Consider the following 16690-nt stretch of genomic DNA (forward strand, 5'->3'; position numbering starts at 1 on the left):
CTGCAAATGCACTAGAATTCCAAATCCCCTTACCCAACCATAACCTATTGGTTTTTTGCCTCTCCTTTCGCCTTCCCTTACATAACCCTACTCTTCATCTGTACCCATGATCTCTTTGACCCCTCAATTCTCTCCTAGGCCATCTCCCTTGCACTAGGCACTTTTTCCTCTCTTACCCATCTTGACCCTTTGGTGAACCAATTCAACTCTACAGCGTCCTCCTCTCTTGAATCCCTGCCTCCTTTATCATATTGCTGATTACACCCAGCCAAGCCTCAGCCTAGGATCACTTCTACCATTTGCTGCCTTTGCTCCTACACACGTTCTGCTGAACAAAGGGAAAGAAAATCATACAACCATTCTGACTGAGTCCACTACACAATCTCAGCTGGGCCCTCACTGATGCTAGGCAATCCTACAATATAGCTTTCTTATCAACTCCCTATCTCACTCTCCACAGCAGCTCTTCCAAACCTTTTCATCTCTCCTCCCATGGCTTCCCCTTCCCCTACTCTCCCAGCTGAGGTTTGCCTCATATGCTACAGATAAAAAATTAAGTCATCCTGTGAGCCCTCTCTTCTCCCCTCTTCCTCATTTCCTATATGTAACTTAGATGCCTTCTGCCACTCTTTCCTCCTTCACCTCTGTTTCAAATGATGAAATGGCCTGACTCTTTACCAAGGCTAATCCCTCTACTTGTTCTAGCAATCCCATTCCATCCCATCTCCTCCAAAAGATTGCCTCCTCTGTCATCTCCACTCTTTCACTTGTTTTCAATTTCTCCCTGTCTACTGGTTCATTCCCTACTACCTAAAATCATGCCCATATCTCCTGTCACTTAATCCTTCTACCCCGACTAACTATCATCCTATATCTCTTCTATCCTTTGTAACTAAACTCAAAAAGGCAATGTACAATAAGTGCCTCTACTTTCTCTTCTTCCACTCTCTTGTTCATTCTTTATAATCCATTGTTCATCCATTGAAACAAGTCTCTCTAGAGTTATCAATGATCTCTAAGTTGCCACATCCAAAGGCCTCTTCTCAATCCTCATTCTCCTTGGCCTCTCTGCAACTTCTGACAATGCTAACCACTCTCCCCTCTTTGATCCTCTCTTCCTTTTAGGTTTCTAGAAGACCCTTTTCTCCTGGTTTTCCTCCTACCTATCTGACCACTCTTTCATTCCTTTGTTGGATCCTCCTCCAGATCACACTCCCTAACTGTAGGTGTCCCTAAGTGTTCTGTTCTGGGTCCTCTTTTCTTCTCCCTCCATCCTATTTCCCTTGGGGATCTCATCAGCTCCCACTGATTTAATCACCAACTCTATGCTGATGATTCTCCAATCTACTTATCCTGCTCCAATCTCTGCTGACCTCCAATCTTGCATTTCGAACTGCCTTTCAGACATCTTGAACTGATGTCCAGTAGATATCTTAAACTCCATATGTCTGAAACAGAACTCATTTTCATTCCCCCTAAACTTTCCCCACTCCTACCTTCCCTCTTACTGAAGAGGGCAACACCATCCTCCCAGTACCTCGGGTTCAGTCATTATGGGCTCCTGACTCTCTAATCCTTCATATGTAGTCTGTTGCCAAGGTCTGTTGATTTCACCTTTGCAACCTCTCTAATATGCCCCTTTCTCTCCTCTGACACTGCCATCAGTTTAGTGTAGGCCTCATACCTCATCACCTCACACCTGGATTATTTCAGTAGCCTGCTGGTGGTTCTGCCTGCCTCAATTCTCTTCCCACTCGAATCCATTGTCCATTCAGTCACTAAAGTGATTTTACTGTTTTGGCATTCAAAGCCCTTCATAATATAGCCCTCTCCTACCTTTCCAGTCTTTTTATACATTATCCCCTGACATATATTCTTTGATTCTGTGACACTGGCCTCCTGGCTATTCAATGAACGAGACTCTCTGTCTCTAAGCTCTCATCATTTTCTCTGGCTGGAATGTTCTGTATCCTCAAATCTGCCTACTACTCTCTCTGACTTTTATAGGTTTCTACCTTCTCCAACCTCTCTCAATTTTAGTGGTTTCCTTTTGTTAAATGTTTCTTCTATATTTTATATATAGCTTGCTTTGTATACATTTGCTTGCATTTTGTCTCTTCCATTCAATTCCCTAGAGGGCAGGGGCTATCTTTTGCCTCCCTTTTTATCCCCAAATCTTAGCACAATGTCTGACACATAGTAGGCCCTTGACAAATGTTTACTGATTGATTGACGTGGAGCCTTAAACAAGAGAATATGAAAGAAAACTAAGTCAGTGAGGCTCTACAGAAGACTACTCACCACTCATGCAGGCTTCATGTAGTGGAGATGCAGTATACAGTGGTGGGTTGACTTTTGCCCCATGAGAAAGCAGCAGCTTCACACATTCAATGCTACCCGAGGCACAGGCATCACAAAGAGGAGTACTACCATCAATGTTCCGGGCATCCACCTCAAAAGGAGGAAAAAGAACACACACAAACATAACACATGATGGAAAATATCTCCAGGTAATACATATCTCACTATAGTCAAGAATCTCTACTACAGAAAAATTCCCTAGGGCAGCTATTTTGTCAGTTCATTTATATAGTATTTATGAGTATAAAGTGCTTTACCAGAAGGCAGGGAACTGCACTGTAGTCACAACTCTACTGTGAGGTTCAAATCCTGCCTCTTACACATACAAGCTACATGATCATGTCTCAGTGCTCCTAATCTACACTGTTGAAGACATTTCTATACCAGGAGTTGCCTGAATAAAGCTCTGCCAAACCCCAGTTCCCTGGACCCATCCTACCCCCTTCAAATGTATTATTCTAGGCCAGATGTCATCCTTACCTCTCTGTGAGGACACTTTTCATTTCCCCAATAAAATCAAAAGGGTTATTTACAGGAGCAGACAGTATTGGCCCCAAGGGGAGAGTACTGTGGCATGTAGTGTCCACCATCACTCCTTTCAATACTAGAAACACTCAGTAAATAGAAGGTTATTTGTTGCTGTTGTTGGATTTTTCTTTTTTTCTCCTGAGAATAAAATGGGAGGAATAGAGAGGAAAGGAGTCTATACAGGTACCTCTCTTGGCTCAGACTGGAACCCTTTAGCTCAACTGAAGTCTGATCAATAGCAATGTGAGTGAGGTCCTGCTACCTCTCCTCCCCGCTAGTGCTCATCCAACCCTCAGCCTTCAGTGCCAATACCCCCTGCCCAGACCATAGCTCCAGTCACCTCAGCATTGATGGGTTCAGTCCTGGTCCTAAGAACCCAATCACTAACATGTATAACCCATATCTGAGGGGGAGGGGGTAGGAAAAGAGGGATAAAAATTAGAACCCAAAACTATAAATAAAAATGTTTATTATTAAAAAGAAAAAAAGGACCCAATCACTAGATAGTTACTTGACACTCAGCCAAATTTCCCACCACCTCCATCTCCTCAGTGCACTGACACTGTCTTTTGCCTTCCCATGACCTTGATGAGTCAGTACCCCAACACTTTCCTCCTCCTTTGGCTAGCCCAGCATCATCACTGAGAAACCTGTCCTCTGAGGCTGTTAAATCACTAATTTGCTATAATCTACCAGGTCACAGAATCGCAGACTCTTGAGAGCTGAAAAGTACTTCAATGGCCATCTAATCCAACTAATACACAAAAAAGAGTCCCCATTATGATCTACTAAACAAGTGACGGTCCAGCCTCCACTCAAAAACCTCCAGGGAGGGTGAACCTAATGCCTCTCAAGGCAAGCCATTCCACTTTTGGACAGTTCTAATTGTTGGGAAATTTTTCCTGCTAAATCTGCCTCTTACTGCTACTGGTTTGGCCCTCTGGGGCTAAACAAAACAACACTAATCCCTGTTCTACTAAACAGCCCTTCAAATAATTAAAAACAGCTAAAAGTTAAGATAGTTAAAAGAAGACTACCTCTCCAAGAGTCTTCTTTTCTACAAGTTAAACGTGCCCAGGCCCTTCTACCAATTCTCCTATGACACAGATTCAAGGCCCTTCAGCATCCTGGATGTCCTCCTCTACATACTCTTCAGCCTATGCAGTGTTCTTCTTAAACTGTGGTTTCCAGAATAGACAACGATACTTCAGATGAGATCTGATGAGGGCAAAGTACAAGGGGACCTCCCTATCACCTTCCTATTCCTGGAAGCTATTCCCCATCTTAAAGCAGCTCAAGATTTCATTAGTTTTTTTGGCTGCCACAGCACACTGCTGACTCACATTTTTCAGAACAAGCAATATCTACATAGTTTTCCCATTCTGCATTTGTGAAACTGGATTTTTTTGTACCCAAGAGCAAGACTAAATTTATCTCTACTGAAAATCATCTGATAAGATGAGGCTCATTACTTTAGTGTGTCAAGATTGCTCTGACTGTGACACCCACCATGTTAGCTATCACTTCAAGCTTTGTGTAATCTGCAAATGACAGTAGTATACTATCTATGCCTTTACCCAAGTAATTATTGATAAACATGTTAAATCAGTACAGAGTCAAATATGGATCACTAAGGTACTCTAATGCAGACTGCCTGCTAGGCTGACACTGAGACATTAACGAGTACTTCAGGTCTAACCATACAACCAGTTCTGATTAATCTGTATTGTCATCTAATCCATATCTATATTCTTCACAATAATACTTTATTGAAAGCTTTTCTAAAATCTAAATAAGATATATCCACAGCATTCCCCTCCTTTAACTATTAGTAATACTATCAAAAAAAGAAATGTAGTTAGTTTGTTCTTGAATATACTGTCTCCTTTCTCAAAGAGGTCAGTACACAACCCATAGTATTCTTCTTTACCCCAAACCCTTAAAATATATATTGGGGGGGAGGGGGCAGCTAGGTGGCACAGTGGATAGAGCACCGGCCCTGGAGTCAGGAGTACCTGAGTTCAAATTCGGCCTGAGACACTTAACACTTACTAGCTGTGTGACCCTGGGCAGGTCACTTAACCCCAACTGCCTCACAAAAAAAATACATATATCTATATATAGAGAGATATATAGAGATATACCCTTAAAAATCTTTATCTCCCAGTTCATCAACCTCTTCAATTCTCATAACTATACATTTCAACAAAGCTACCCACATAGGTGATCAGGAAAGACTGGTCATAGAAGGTGACACATGAGTTGAACTTTGAAAGAAACTATAATTTCAAAAAAGTGCTACTATCAAAAGCATATCCTCCTCAGGAATAAGTTGAGTAACCCAGAAGGAATCTCTATATTGCAGATTCACCCTTCCCTATAAAAATATCTCTGTACAAAGATGAACAACCTGGGCTCCAGCAGCCAGAAGAAGTTTCACACATTGTGTCTGACCCTGAAGGCTAGCCTCATGCAGAGGTGTGATGGAGTCCACAGTGGCCAGGTTGACACAGGCACCATTCTCAATCAGTTGCTGTAGCTGCAATGTTTCACCCTGCTGGGCAGCTTCATGAACAGGTGTCCTATCCACCCAGAAACCTAGGAAGAAAAAGGGAGCCTTTAAATACTGCCACACAACTTCAAGGAATCTCAAAACACTCTTTCCTTCACCACCACATCTCTTCTATTTCTCATACAATACATACATTTGCTCTCATTTAGAGATAAGAAAATTGTGTCTATAGAAACAGAAACAGAATTTATTTTTTATTTCTACCCACGCAATATCTGTTTTGTAAAATGCCTTATTTATTGTGTGCACGTGTCTTTTTTTAAGGGAGAAACTAGCATAGAAACAGAGAATGTCAAGATTTAAAAATGGAAATGGGACAACAAGCATTTATTAGGTATCTATTGTGTGCCAGATACTGCTAGGTGCTGAAGACATAAATACAAAAAAGAAAAACTATCTGTCCTCAAGGAGCTTACATTCTAGAAGAGGTAGGGAGACAATACGTACACATAAAGCAAAGTATATGCAAAATCTAGACCTCCCTCCCCCAAGAAAGTCAATGAAAAAAGAAAGGATCCATATTTACCAAAAAATTTAGATGAACTTTTCAGGGGAACAGAGAATTGGAAACAAAGTAGATGGCCATCAAAGAAAAAAATGGCTAAACGAACTGAGGCACATGAATGTAATGGAATATTACTGTGATTTTAAGAAAAGACAAACATGATGAATACAGAGAAGCATGAAAAGACTTAGATGAACAGATATAAAGAGAAATAAGCAGAATGGAAAACACTAAACACTACACCAATTTATTAGTTGCTAGTTCCAACAGTCTTATTTCTTATTACTCCCTTTTCAAATATTTTACATTCCAGTCAAATGAACTAATCAATCTCAATCAAATTAATTTCCTTAATCTCAATTCTGCAACTCTCCACACATTCCTAAAGGATGTCCTCCCATGCCCAGAACATCTTCCTTTCACATCTATGCCTAATGAAATCTTTATCTTCATTCAAAGATCTATTCCTCCAGAAAGCCCTTCCAGAACCTCCAGGCCAAAAGTGACTATTCCTTTTTTTTTTTTTGGTGAGACAATTGGGGTTAAGTGACTTGCCCAGGGTCACAGAGCTAGTAAGTGTTAAGTGTCTGAGGCCAGATTTGAACTCAGGTCCTCCTGACTCCAGGGCCAATGCTCTATCCATTGTGCCACCTAGCTGCCCGAACCATTCCTTTTTCAAAGTTCAAGAAGGTGGTAAAATATCCCTCCACACTAACTCTCTTCTTTCAGGGAGTCTATAATAAAATGAGTTTACTATAGTTGGGTATGGTTCTGAAATAAGCATTCAATGATATTATAAGGACATGATAGAAATAATCAGAAAAAAAAATCTTGTTCCTGTATACAATCGCTTGTTCATTGTAAGCAGTAAGTAAATAAAATGCCCCTTGAAACCTCTAATTGGTAGAATTATAGAATTTCCCAGTAAATATAAAATTGTATTCTATGGAAGTCAATTGGCATTAGCTCTTGTAAAGTATGGCCAAACTGCCCTTAAACTTCAATCTAATTTCACTTTTTTCCCTTCATTAATTGCACTGTTTTCTATTCTTGAATCCCTTGCCCCCTCTTCCTATTGATGCTTATAACTTGCCAAACCCCAACCTTGGATCATTCCCACTATTGACCTCCTCTCCTGCTCTTACTCATGTGTTGCTCAATAGGGCTAAAGAAAATCACATAACCAAATCCACTTGGATCACTATAAATTGTTATTTTTCCCTGGCTGGGCCTGACTCAGTGATCTAGGTATAATACTGGAACAAGAAAGACATTTATAGCCCAACAGTTAATAAGAGGAAGCTTAGCCATGGCATAGAAAGATAACATAGCATAGCATAGCAAACATATAGGAAATACCACCACCACCATCATGTCCAGCAGGGCAGAATATGGTGACTCATGCAGCTTTCGGGCATGTTTCAAGTCTGTAGGGCCCAGACTCCATTATGCCCTTGAGTTGATTAATCAGAAAATTAACATTTATTAAGTGCCTACTATGTAACAGGGAGTATATGAGGTATTCAGGGAGAACTAGCACCTTTGGTGTCCACCTGGCACTCAACTCTCACCTGTGGCTCCAAGAAGCTGTAGCAGGCACAGCGGCCACACCCCAGTAAAACCGTCTTGGCAGACAGGCTAAACCAGGCTGACGGGCCTCAAACCTGTTGGTGAGTTAGGGTGATATCTACCCCAAATATGTGAAGGCTTCCCCTGGCGAATGGGTGGATGAGAACAATTTGTTCCAATGGCCATGAAGGCTGTGAGCTTGGTCAGACATCGAAGATGCTAAGTTCATCCATTGCATTCTGGGCCATCATCAGTCATCTTGACTTTTGTCTTGGCACTGGACTTCGATGACTCTGGAAGAGAAAGTGAGGCTGACAACTTTGTGCAACTATGCCTCACTTAAATCCAATTCATACAAAATTAAAAGACTGAAAAATAGAAAATGTGTGATATCTGAAACATAAAAAACATAATATAAAAAACTGCCATGGAAAACAGGTCAAGGAAAAGATAATTTAAGAATCACTGGATTCTCTGAAATTTTTTTTTAATCTGGACATTATATTTAAAAAATCATTAAGGAAAACTGCCCAGATCTATTAGAACCAGAGGGCAAAGTGAAGAGACAAAGGATCTACTAATTATGTCCAGAAAGGAACCCTGACAGGAAAAGTCCCCAAAATATCACAGACAATAGCCAGAGCTCCCACATCAAAAAAAAAACACTTTGAGCCGCCAGAAAGAAGATTTTGCAGTTTCTACGAAAATCAAAAGATCTTGGAATGCAATATTCCAACAGGCAAAAGAAATCAGTTAACAACCAGAAATAAATTACTTTTCAAAGCTGAGTACAATCCTGAAGGGGATGGGCAGGGGGGAAAGAAGTGGACCTTTTAATGGAATAGAGAACTTTCAAGCATTTCTGATGAAAAGACCAGGGCTGATTAGGAACTCTGAAATAGAAAAATAAAGGTCCAGAGAAATCCAGAAAAGATGCATTTATTTGAGCAACCAGAAAAAAGCTGTATGATGATATCTACCTTCAAAACTTTACTGTCTTTTTCTTTTCATTTAACAAGCATTTATTTCCCTTCTTCCTACCTCTCTGAACTCCAATTGGACAAAAAATAGAATAAAATAAATCCTCATGATACAAGTATGCATAGTCAAACAAAGCAAGTTTCCACATTGGCCAAGACCAAAAATGTATATCTAATCTTGCATCCTTAGGCCATCACCTCTCTGTCAGGAAGTAGGTAGCACACTTCATCTTTGGTCCTCTGGAATTGTGGTTTGTCATTGCATTTAGCTATTCTGAAGGTCTGGAGAGGGGAAAAAGAAGTGAAGGTTAAGAGAAATACACTAATGTAGAGATAAAGAAAAAGGAAATGGAACCTCCTTTTCCTCATAGTTGAAGTGCTTGAGAAGAATATACAAACATGGAGAAAGGAGGGTGCATATTTGATAAATCTCATCTTATCTAGAAGGGATAAAAAAGGGTTGAACACACAAAGACAATTTGGTGGAGAAATACATCACACTCAATAGAAAAACAAGGTAAGTGAAGATAAAAACAGGAAGGAAATAGTAACAATCACAAGCAAACAAACTCTCTGATTCTGATTAAAAGAGGAGGAAAAAAGAAAAGGAAAGACTAGAATCCACAAGAGTACCTTAGCTTGCCTCTTAGCATCTAGGGAGTTGCTGAACAAATTGTGGGCAAACAGAGTATTGTTGTGCACCATAAGAAATTTTAAAAGAGAAAATTTCAGAGACTCCTGGATAATATCAATTGATACAACATGAAGTAAGAAGGACCAGAACAATTTTTACAAGAACATCAACACTGTTGATGAAAAACAACTTTGAAATACTCAAAACCAACGATCACCAGAGGGCCTCTTGATGAAGTACGTAACCTTCCTCATGACAGTGAGGTGGTAAGGCACAAGAGATAGAGACATACTTTTTTTAGGCGGATTTCTTTGCTTGACTCTACTAAATCATTACAAGGGTTTGTTTTTTTCACTTTCTTTCTCTGAGTTTTTAATGGGGGGAGAGTCAGAGGGAAACTGATGCCCAAAAAGAGGGGCCACCATAACATGGTATAAAATGGTATAAAATGCAAAGAAAGAGAACAGAAGGAACAGAAGGAAGTACTGACAGAGAGGACAGTTTTTGAAATTAATGTGTAGAATTTATTTATTAAAAGATATATACATATATGCTAATACATATATATTTTAAAGTAACCAGTATGAAATGAAAAGTCACATTTTTATAAAGAATCCTCCTTTGGGGTTCTGCTTTGTGTATGGAAATATTCTATTTTGGTGTCTAAGCTCAGAATAAAAATGTTCCAAAAAACATAATAGGTTCCAAGTAAAGGTATTGGTGACTGAGCTTCCAACCTTCTTGGCACTCATCATAAATAAGTAATCATTGTGCTAGGTAAGATCATAGATCCATCAAATATCTAGAAATGTTCCAGAACTGGTGTTCTACAACCATTTTTGTGTCATGCATCTCTTTGCATGGACTGGTAAAACCTATGGGCCCCTTCTAATGGGTGAATCCCTTTATTTTTTGAGACTTGGTCCTCCCTATCTCATCTAAGCCCAGAAAGCAACTCATAGATCTATCCTATTGATGGGAGCAGGAAACTTTTACCTGCTCCATTTCTGACCTGAACTGGTTCACCCCCTTAGGGAGGGCCTGGCACAAACCGTAGGCACTTGATAAATGATTAATGACAGACCAACTAACGTGCTAGCCATTACTCACGAAACAGCTAGGAGCCCCAAGGATAGAGTGATGAACTGGAGTCAGCAGACCCGATCTCAAATTTGCCCCCAGATACTTACTAGATGAATGACCCTAGCAACTCACTTAACCATCTATTTGCCTTAGTTTTCTAAGCCGTGAAATGGAGATAAGAATTACACCTACCTCCCCCAGTTGTTGTGAGGATGAAATAATATTTGTAAAGTACTTGGCAAACCTTAAAGAGCTATATAATGCTGGCTATTATATTAGGTGCCAGAATTAGTATCAGACATATTCAATCAGTTTTATGCCTTGCTGTGGATGAGAAATGAGCTTGAGTAATCCCCCAGCCCTCATTTCTCCCCAGAAGCAGGGAATTCAGACATGAACCACCATGCTCAGATAGAATAATGTTTTAAATTTACATAAAATAAAATGCACAGGACTAAATATTTTTTAAACATGTCTATGGAACCTAAATGAAGACCTCCATCACTGCATCGATACTATATGATTTATAGGAAAATGAGACCAGAATGCCATAGTCATGTATAGGTGTGTGATATGTACTAGCAGAAAGAAGATCCAAATCAGTGTGATCCCATTTTATCTCATTTATTATTATTATTATCTCATTTACCTCCATGTGCCTCTGAGGCCTGGTTAAATTTCCAGCATGAGTTGACAAGGCTAGACTATAGGAATGTCATTGTTTTATCTTTATTGTCGCGGACTATAGGGATTAGAAAAATTCCTAACCTGGTTACAGGATGCAGTAGAGACACATGAAGCACTTAATACATTTTAGAAGGGGACTACTACATATCACATAATCTGAAGATTTAGTATAATAAACGAATATTCCTCAACCTGTCCAAAACTGAACTAATTATCTTTCCCCTCCAAACCCTCCCCTCTTCCTGACTTCCATATTATTGTCAAGGGTATTACCATCTTCCCAGTCATCCATGCTCACAACTTTGGAGTCCTCCTCCCTCTCTCCCTCTCCCTCTCCCTCTCCCTCTCCCTCTCTCTCCTCTCTCCTCCATCCCTCTCCCTCTCCTCTATCCCCCCTCCCCCTCCCTTCCCTCTCCCCCCCCCCCCCTCTCTCTCTCTCTTTCCATAGTCACTCAATTGCCAAATCCCACCAAATCTACCTTCCCAGTCTCTCTTGTTTTATTCTCCATTCTCTCCTCTGACAATGTCACCATCCTCATGTAGATCCTCAATAACTCACAGTTGCACTATTGCAAGAGACTATTAGTGGGTCTCCCTTCCTTAAGTTTCTCCCCAATCCAGTCTATCCTCCACTCATGTCAAAGTGGTCTTCCTAAAGCACAGGTCTGACCATTTCATCTCCCAATTAAACTTCAGTGTCTCTGTATCAACCCCAGGACCAAATATAAAATCCTATTGAGTTTTTAAAGCTTTCATAACCTGGCCCCTTGCTATCTTTCTAGTCTTCTTCCACCTTACTCCCCTCCACCAATTCTATGAACCAGTGACACTGGGCTCCAGGCATCCTGACTTCTCTGGCTTCCTTAAAGTCTCAGCTAAAGTCCCAACTTCTGCAAAAAGCTTTTCCCAATCCACCTTAATCATTGCTTAGAATATATCTTGTTTTGGTACAGAGATGTTTGCATATTGTCTCCTCTATTAGGCTACAAGTTTCTTGAGAGCAGAGACTGGTCTTTATATTCCCAGGGCTTAGCACAGTGCCTTGCACATAAAAGGCACTTATTAATAAAGCCTGTTGACTTACTAAGTGTTTGACGACTTGGCAATGATTCCTATTGTGCCAGAAGTATTACTGTGAATTGCCTATATATTGTTTTTCATAGCTACTGTGCATAAAAACACCTTGTTTGGGGGCGGCTAGGTGGCGCAGTGGATAGAGCACTGGCCCTGGAGTCAGGAGTACCTGAGTTCAAATCCAGCCTCAGACACTTAACACTTACTAGCTGTGTGACCCTGGGCAAGTCACTTAACCCCCATTGCCTCACTAAAAAAAAAAAAAAAACCTTGTTCAACATTATTTTTTCTGAGTTAAATATAGTTATCAGCATAACTATTGGCTGGAGTTTGAGCGTTTCAGTTGAGTGCTGCAGAGCTTAGGGGGGAAGAAGGAGATGCATCAAGAAGTACCACTGAGAAAGCATGAAATTCTCAACAATTAATTATAAACTGAACTGTGAACATTAAACCTCATGAGTTCAGAACACTCTCATCCATTCCTTTTGTGAGAAAAGGTGAAAGTAATAAAAATATGACTGAATGTGAAGATAAACATTTAATATTTTTAAAATTTATGTATTTCAAATACTCATTCAATACTTATTCGGTTGTCCTTGTATAAAAATACTTTCTCAGAGAGATTACAAAGTTACACTTGTTTGGCTGTGCATCAAATACAAGCAGGTGCTTATTACATAGTAAATCACATTTATATAATGTTAAAGGTTTACAAAGCCCTTTCCTCACAAAAGACCACTGAAGTAAGTAATGCAAGTATTATTTCAGTTTTACAGACGAGGAGGCTGGTCTTAATATGTTTGGTGAGTGGCACTTGGTCCAGCAGTATTAACAAAATCCAAACCCAGGTCTTCTAACTTTCAGTTCTCCTATTACACCAATACTCCTTCTTTCTTCAGAGAGGTGAGTACTCTAAAATTATTTAGATATCTAACAAATACTTTTTTCACAGGGCAAAAGGTATTAAACATTATGATATGAAGCAATTCAATTAAACGAGAATTCGTTAGGTGTAAGACCTCTGGGGAAGGTAAAAACAAAAACCAATGCCCCTCCCCTCTTAAGGCGCTTACAATTACTGGAGGAATCAAAATAATAACAGCTAGTATTTATACCAGTGCTTTAAGGTTTGGTGATCACCAATAATTAAATCACTGGATCCTCATAACAACACTGAGGTAAGTGCTGCTAACTCCATTTTACAGATGAGAAAACTGAGGCTGAGATCATTGTGTTTCAGGGTCATACGTTGGCCTACAGCGTATGGACAGAGAGGAGCATTTTAAGCATCCTCTGACTATCTTACTTTACAAACCCCGCCCCCGCCCCATCTGTAGCTCAGGTGTGTAGCTGTTACCAACCCGCAAAGACGCTGACAGCTTAGTGGGGACCACAATTCCTAGGATAACGAATGGAAAAGTTTGAGGCCAGGGAGATGAGACTTTGCACCATTCCCTGGCACGTCCCCTGCAGATGCAGGAACCTGAGCGAGTTTCAGCTCTTGCCCCTATTCCCAGCTCTCTTTATGCCTTTCCAACGCACTCACCAATTTCTCCAAGGAGCCGTCCGCATTCCGCAGCTCCATCATGTCCACGGAGCTCCTGCCTTCCCTGCTTTCCCTTCGTGGAAGCCGGCACTGAGCCGGACTCGGTGGAGGACGCCAGGAGGACTGCACCGAGGATACGAGCCCGCTGTGCGGTGGGGCCGGAGCCGATCGTGTGCCTATCGCCAAGCTCCGAGGCTGAGGGGGCATCTCGGGTAAAGGTCGCTCTCCGATGCCGCTGGGAGTTGTAGTTTTCCCACTCTGGACCTGTGCCCTTCCATTTTAACTCTAGTTTGGTAGAAGCACAAACCTGGATGACCCCCCCTCTGCCTCCTAGCGGTTAGATCTGAATTTCGAATTTCGGTGTTTTGCTGGTTAAAATGAAAGAAGGGAGGCTAACCATATAGATCCTCGGAGAATGTGTATAACCAAATACAAGTATATACATTTTTTTTCCTTTTGCATGACCCTTGAACTCCTCAGTACAGGGAACTTCTGATGAGGAATTTCCTATAACCTCTACTAATGCTGAGCAGCTGCTACTCTTGCTTAGGGGTCACATGAAACTCAGGCTTTCCTTGACTCTCAGCACAGCCTTGCTCTAACAGTACTCCAGCCGACTGCTTCTTAAAGTAATACATACGTTAATGATGTAGGAGGCAAAAAGGGGTTAATAGAAAAACCTAAGACCCAAGCTCTAATTCAGATATTAGCTCCAAAAGGGAGTTAGACCCCAGTTAATGGATAACTTACAAGTTAGCATACTAGATTCTTGTACCTACAGAAATCAGTGCCCATAATGGGAACAGAGGGAGAGAGGCCATGATGACCTTAGACTAAATGACAAGGGTATAGAAATTCTAATGAAAAATGGAGATATTTTGAAATAAACCATGGGAATCAGAAAGAGACATGCGCAGAAAAGGCCAAACTTGTCCCCAGATTCACCATATGACGTGTAAACTCCAAAAACACACCTCCACAGAAAAAGGTACCTGCCTTGGGGGTTGGTTTAGGACCCCAGGAACTCCAAATTAGGATAAGCCCTTCCTTGTACCTCCCAAAGGTGGAGAATATTATGATGAGGACAGGCCCTCCCCTGTAACTCCCCAAGGCATTGATTATTATAATGAGACTGATAATCAATTTATCCATACTATAAATATAACTGTCTTGCCTTTCACTATTTGAGAGAGATACCTTTCCATTATTCTAGTTCTCTCCCTGTGGTCACCCACCATATTGCAATAAAACTTGGGAAACAGAGTCACTGAGTCTTGTAATTCTTTTGGGACAATCAATTTGACTCCAAATTCTAGCCCACATCACGTACACCTACATATGTTTACAGACACATATGTGGGTATGAAAACTATTATTAACAGCCAATAATTTGGAGGAGATTCAGAGTACTCCCCTTCTTCCAAAGTTCTAACAGTTCAGTTTTTCTTGAATCTCAATCACTAATAATGAGATTGTATTGACTCTCCTCCATCTTGGTAAGATCCGATCCAACCATATAAGGAATTTAATTTAGGGTGGGGAAACTCATTGTGTTTTCAAGCTTGGGTAGAGATAGATCCTTTTTTCTATATGGCTGAAGACTTCTTCATCCAGGTGTTGGGGGGAGGAGGGGAAGGGGGAGTCACTGGGGAGGGAAGGAGGAGGGAAGAAATTAAAGAAGAAATACATTCTTCAAATTGATAGCCCAAAGCTGAGAATGGTCTGAGTGGAGATAATCTCTCTGTGTAGGGGTCAACTCTCTGCTCCACTGACCACTTACTGTTTCAATAATTTAAAAACTAGGAGTCCTTGAGTCCTGCAGCTATGATTGTCATTGGTCTGAGAGAGATGGCCAAATGACCATCCTTTTATTAATAACCTGCTAGCCTTATTAATAAAATGATTAAATAACCCAGAAACTATGTCTCAACTTTTTAATCTCCCATGTGGAGATATATGTATGTGCGTATGTGTTTGTACACATTTGTAGACATACATGTCTGTATTTACAAAGTAACTCCAAAGTAATTTGGAAGTGGATGGAAAGGGATGATGGGCATTAGCAACTGGAGAAAACTGGGGAGGCCTAGACTTAAGGGACAGACTAGATGACTTACTTTCATGGTCATAAATACTATTTCTGATCCATTTAACATTTTAAAAAGCTTTGTAAATTTTAAAACACTATATTAGCAATAAAGAGTTTTATAATGCCAACATTTCTAGCAGTTTGACAAAGATGTCATTCCTAAATTAGTTCATAAAGGAAAACAAAAGCATGTAAATAAGCCTTTGAGAGAAATAGCTGGTAATGTCCAAAAAGTTTAACTTCAGAAAAGCTTACAAGATAAGTCCTGCTTTATATTCGAACTCTTTACCCTTTTAAGCCCATACAGAACCATTTTCATGTATATACACTGTGCTAGTTGTTGGTGACAGATGTGCAGTTGACATTCTTTTAAGGGAAAAAACATCCAAACAGAAATGGTTTTTTTGTTTGTTTTTTTGTTTGGTTTTTTTTTGTGTGAAGCAATTGGGGTTAAGTGACTTGCCCAGGGTCACACAGCTAGTAAGTGTTAAGTGTCTGAGGCCATGATTTGAAACTCAGGTACTCCTGACTCCAGGGCAGTGCACTATCCACTGCGCCCACCTAGCTGCCCCTAATGTATTTTTTTTAAACCTAACCTGTGATTTCATTAATATAGGGACTTCTGATGAGGAACACCAACCAAAACTGGCTAGCACTTGTGCTCTACAACTTAAATTTGTGAAAAGTTGCCATTTGAGCTTAATAGTAAATCTAAAATTTAACCAATCTAGGAAGAAGGAAAGATGAGGTATGAAGGTAGTAATGTAACCGTCTGATGAACATAACAATGAGTTCAGAAGTAGTGTAGTACCTACCTATTTTTATCTCATAGACATAGGAGGCTGGCCAGTATTAATTGGTCACTTCAAAAGAATCATTTGCTACATGTTAGTCATTTTATCTCTTTTCCTTTGAGGGAAATATCTAATATGAGAATTGTTTTAGTCCACATAATTTTAACCTTTTTCTTCCTCTCCTTTTTATTTGCTCTTTTTAAATTTTGTTCTTTCTCTTGTATAAAAATGTACTGAAAGCACAGGGTAAATTTTGAAAATTAGATTA

The 16690-nt window shown here is 40.2% G+C and overlaps 1 protein-coding gene across 1 annotated transcript in view; it reads right to left on the reverse strand.

Moving 5' to 3' along the window:
- The window catches only part of ASB13 (ankyrin repeat and SOCS box containing 13), a 31046-nt gene extending 17272 nt beyond the window's left edge, over positions 1 to 13774 (reverse strand). Inside the window, exons 1-4 of the mRNA XM_043968784.1 lie at positions 13540 to 13774; position 12212; positions 5300 to 5487; positions 2302 to 2452 (exon numbers count right to left, since the gene is read on the reverse strand). Of these exons, the coding sequence (XP_043824719.1) occupies positions 2302 to 2452; positions 5300 to 5487; position 12212; positions 13540 to 13746 (547 nt within the window). The 5' untranslated portion in view covers positions 13747 to 13774. The remainder of the gene's footprint in view (positions 1 to 2301; positions 2453 to 5299; positions 5488 to 12211; positions 12213 to 13539) is intronic.
- Positions 13775 to 16690: the final 2916 nt, after the last annotated feature.

The sequence above is a fragment of the Dromiciops gliroides genome, chromosome 5, assembly GCF_019393635.1.
Source record: "Dromiciops gliroides isolate mDroGli1 chromosome 5, mDroGli1.pri, whole genome shotgun sequence".
In the NCBI taxonomy this organism is placed as follows: domain Eukaryota; kingdom Metazoa; phylum Chordata; class Mammalia; order Microbiotheria; family Microbiotheriidae; genus Dromiciops; species Dromiciops gliroides.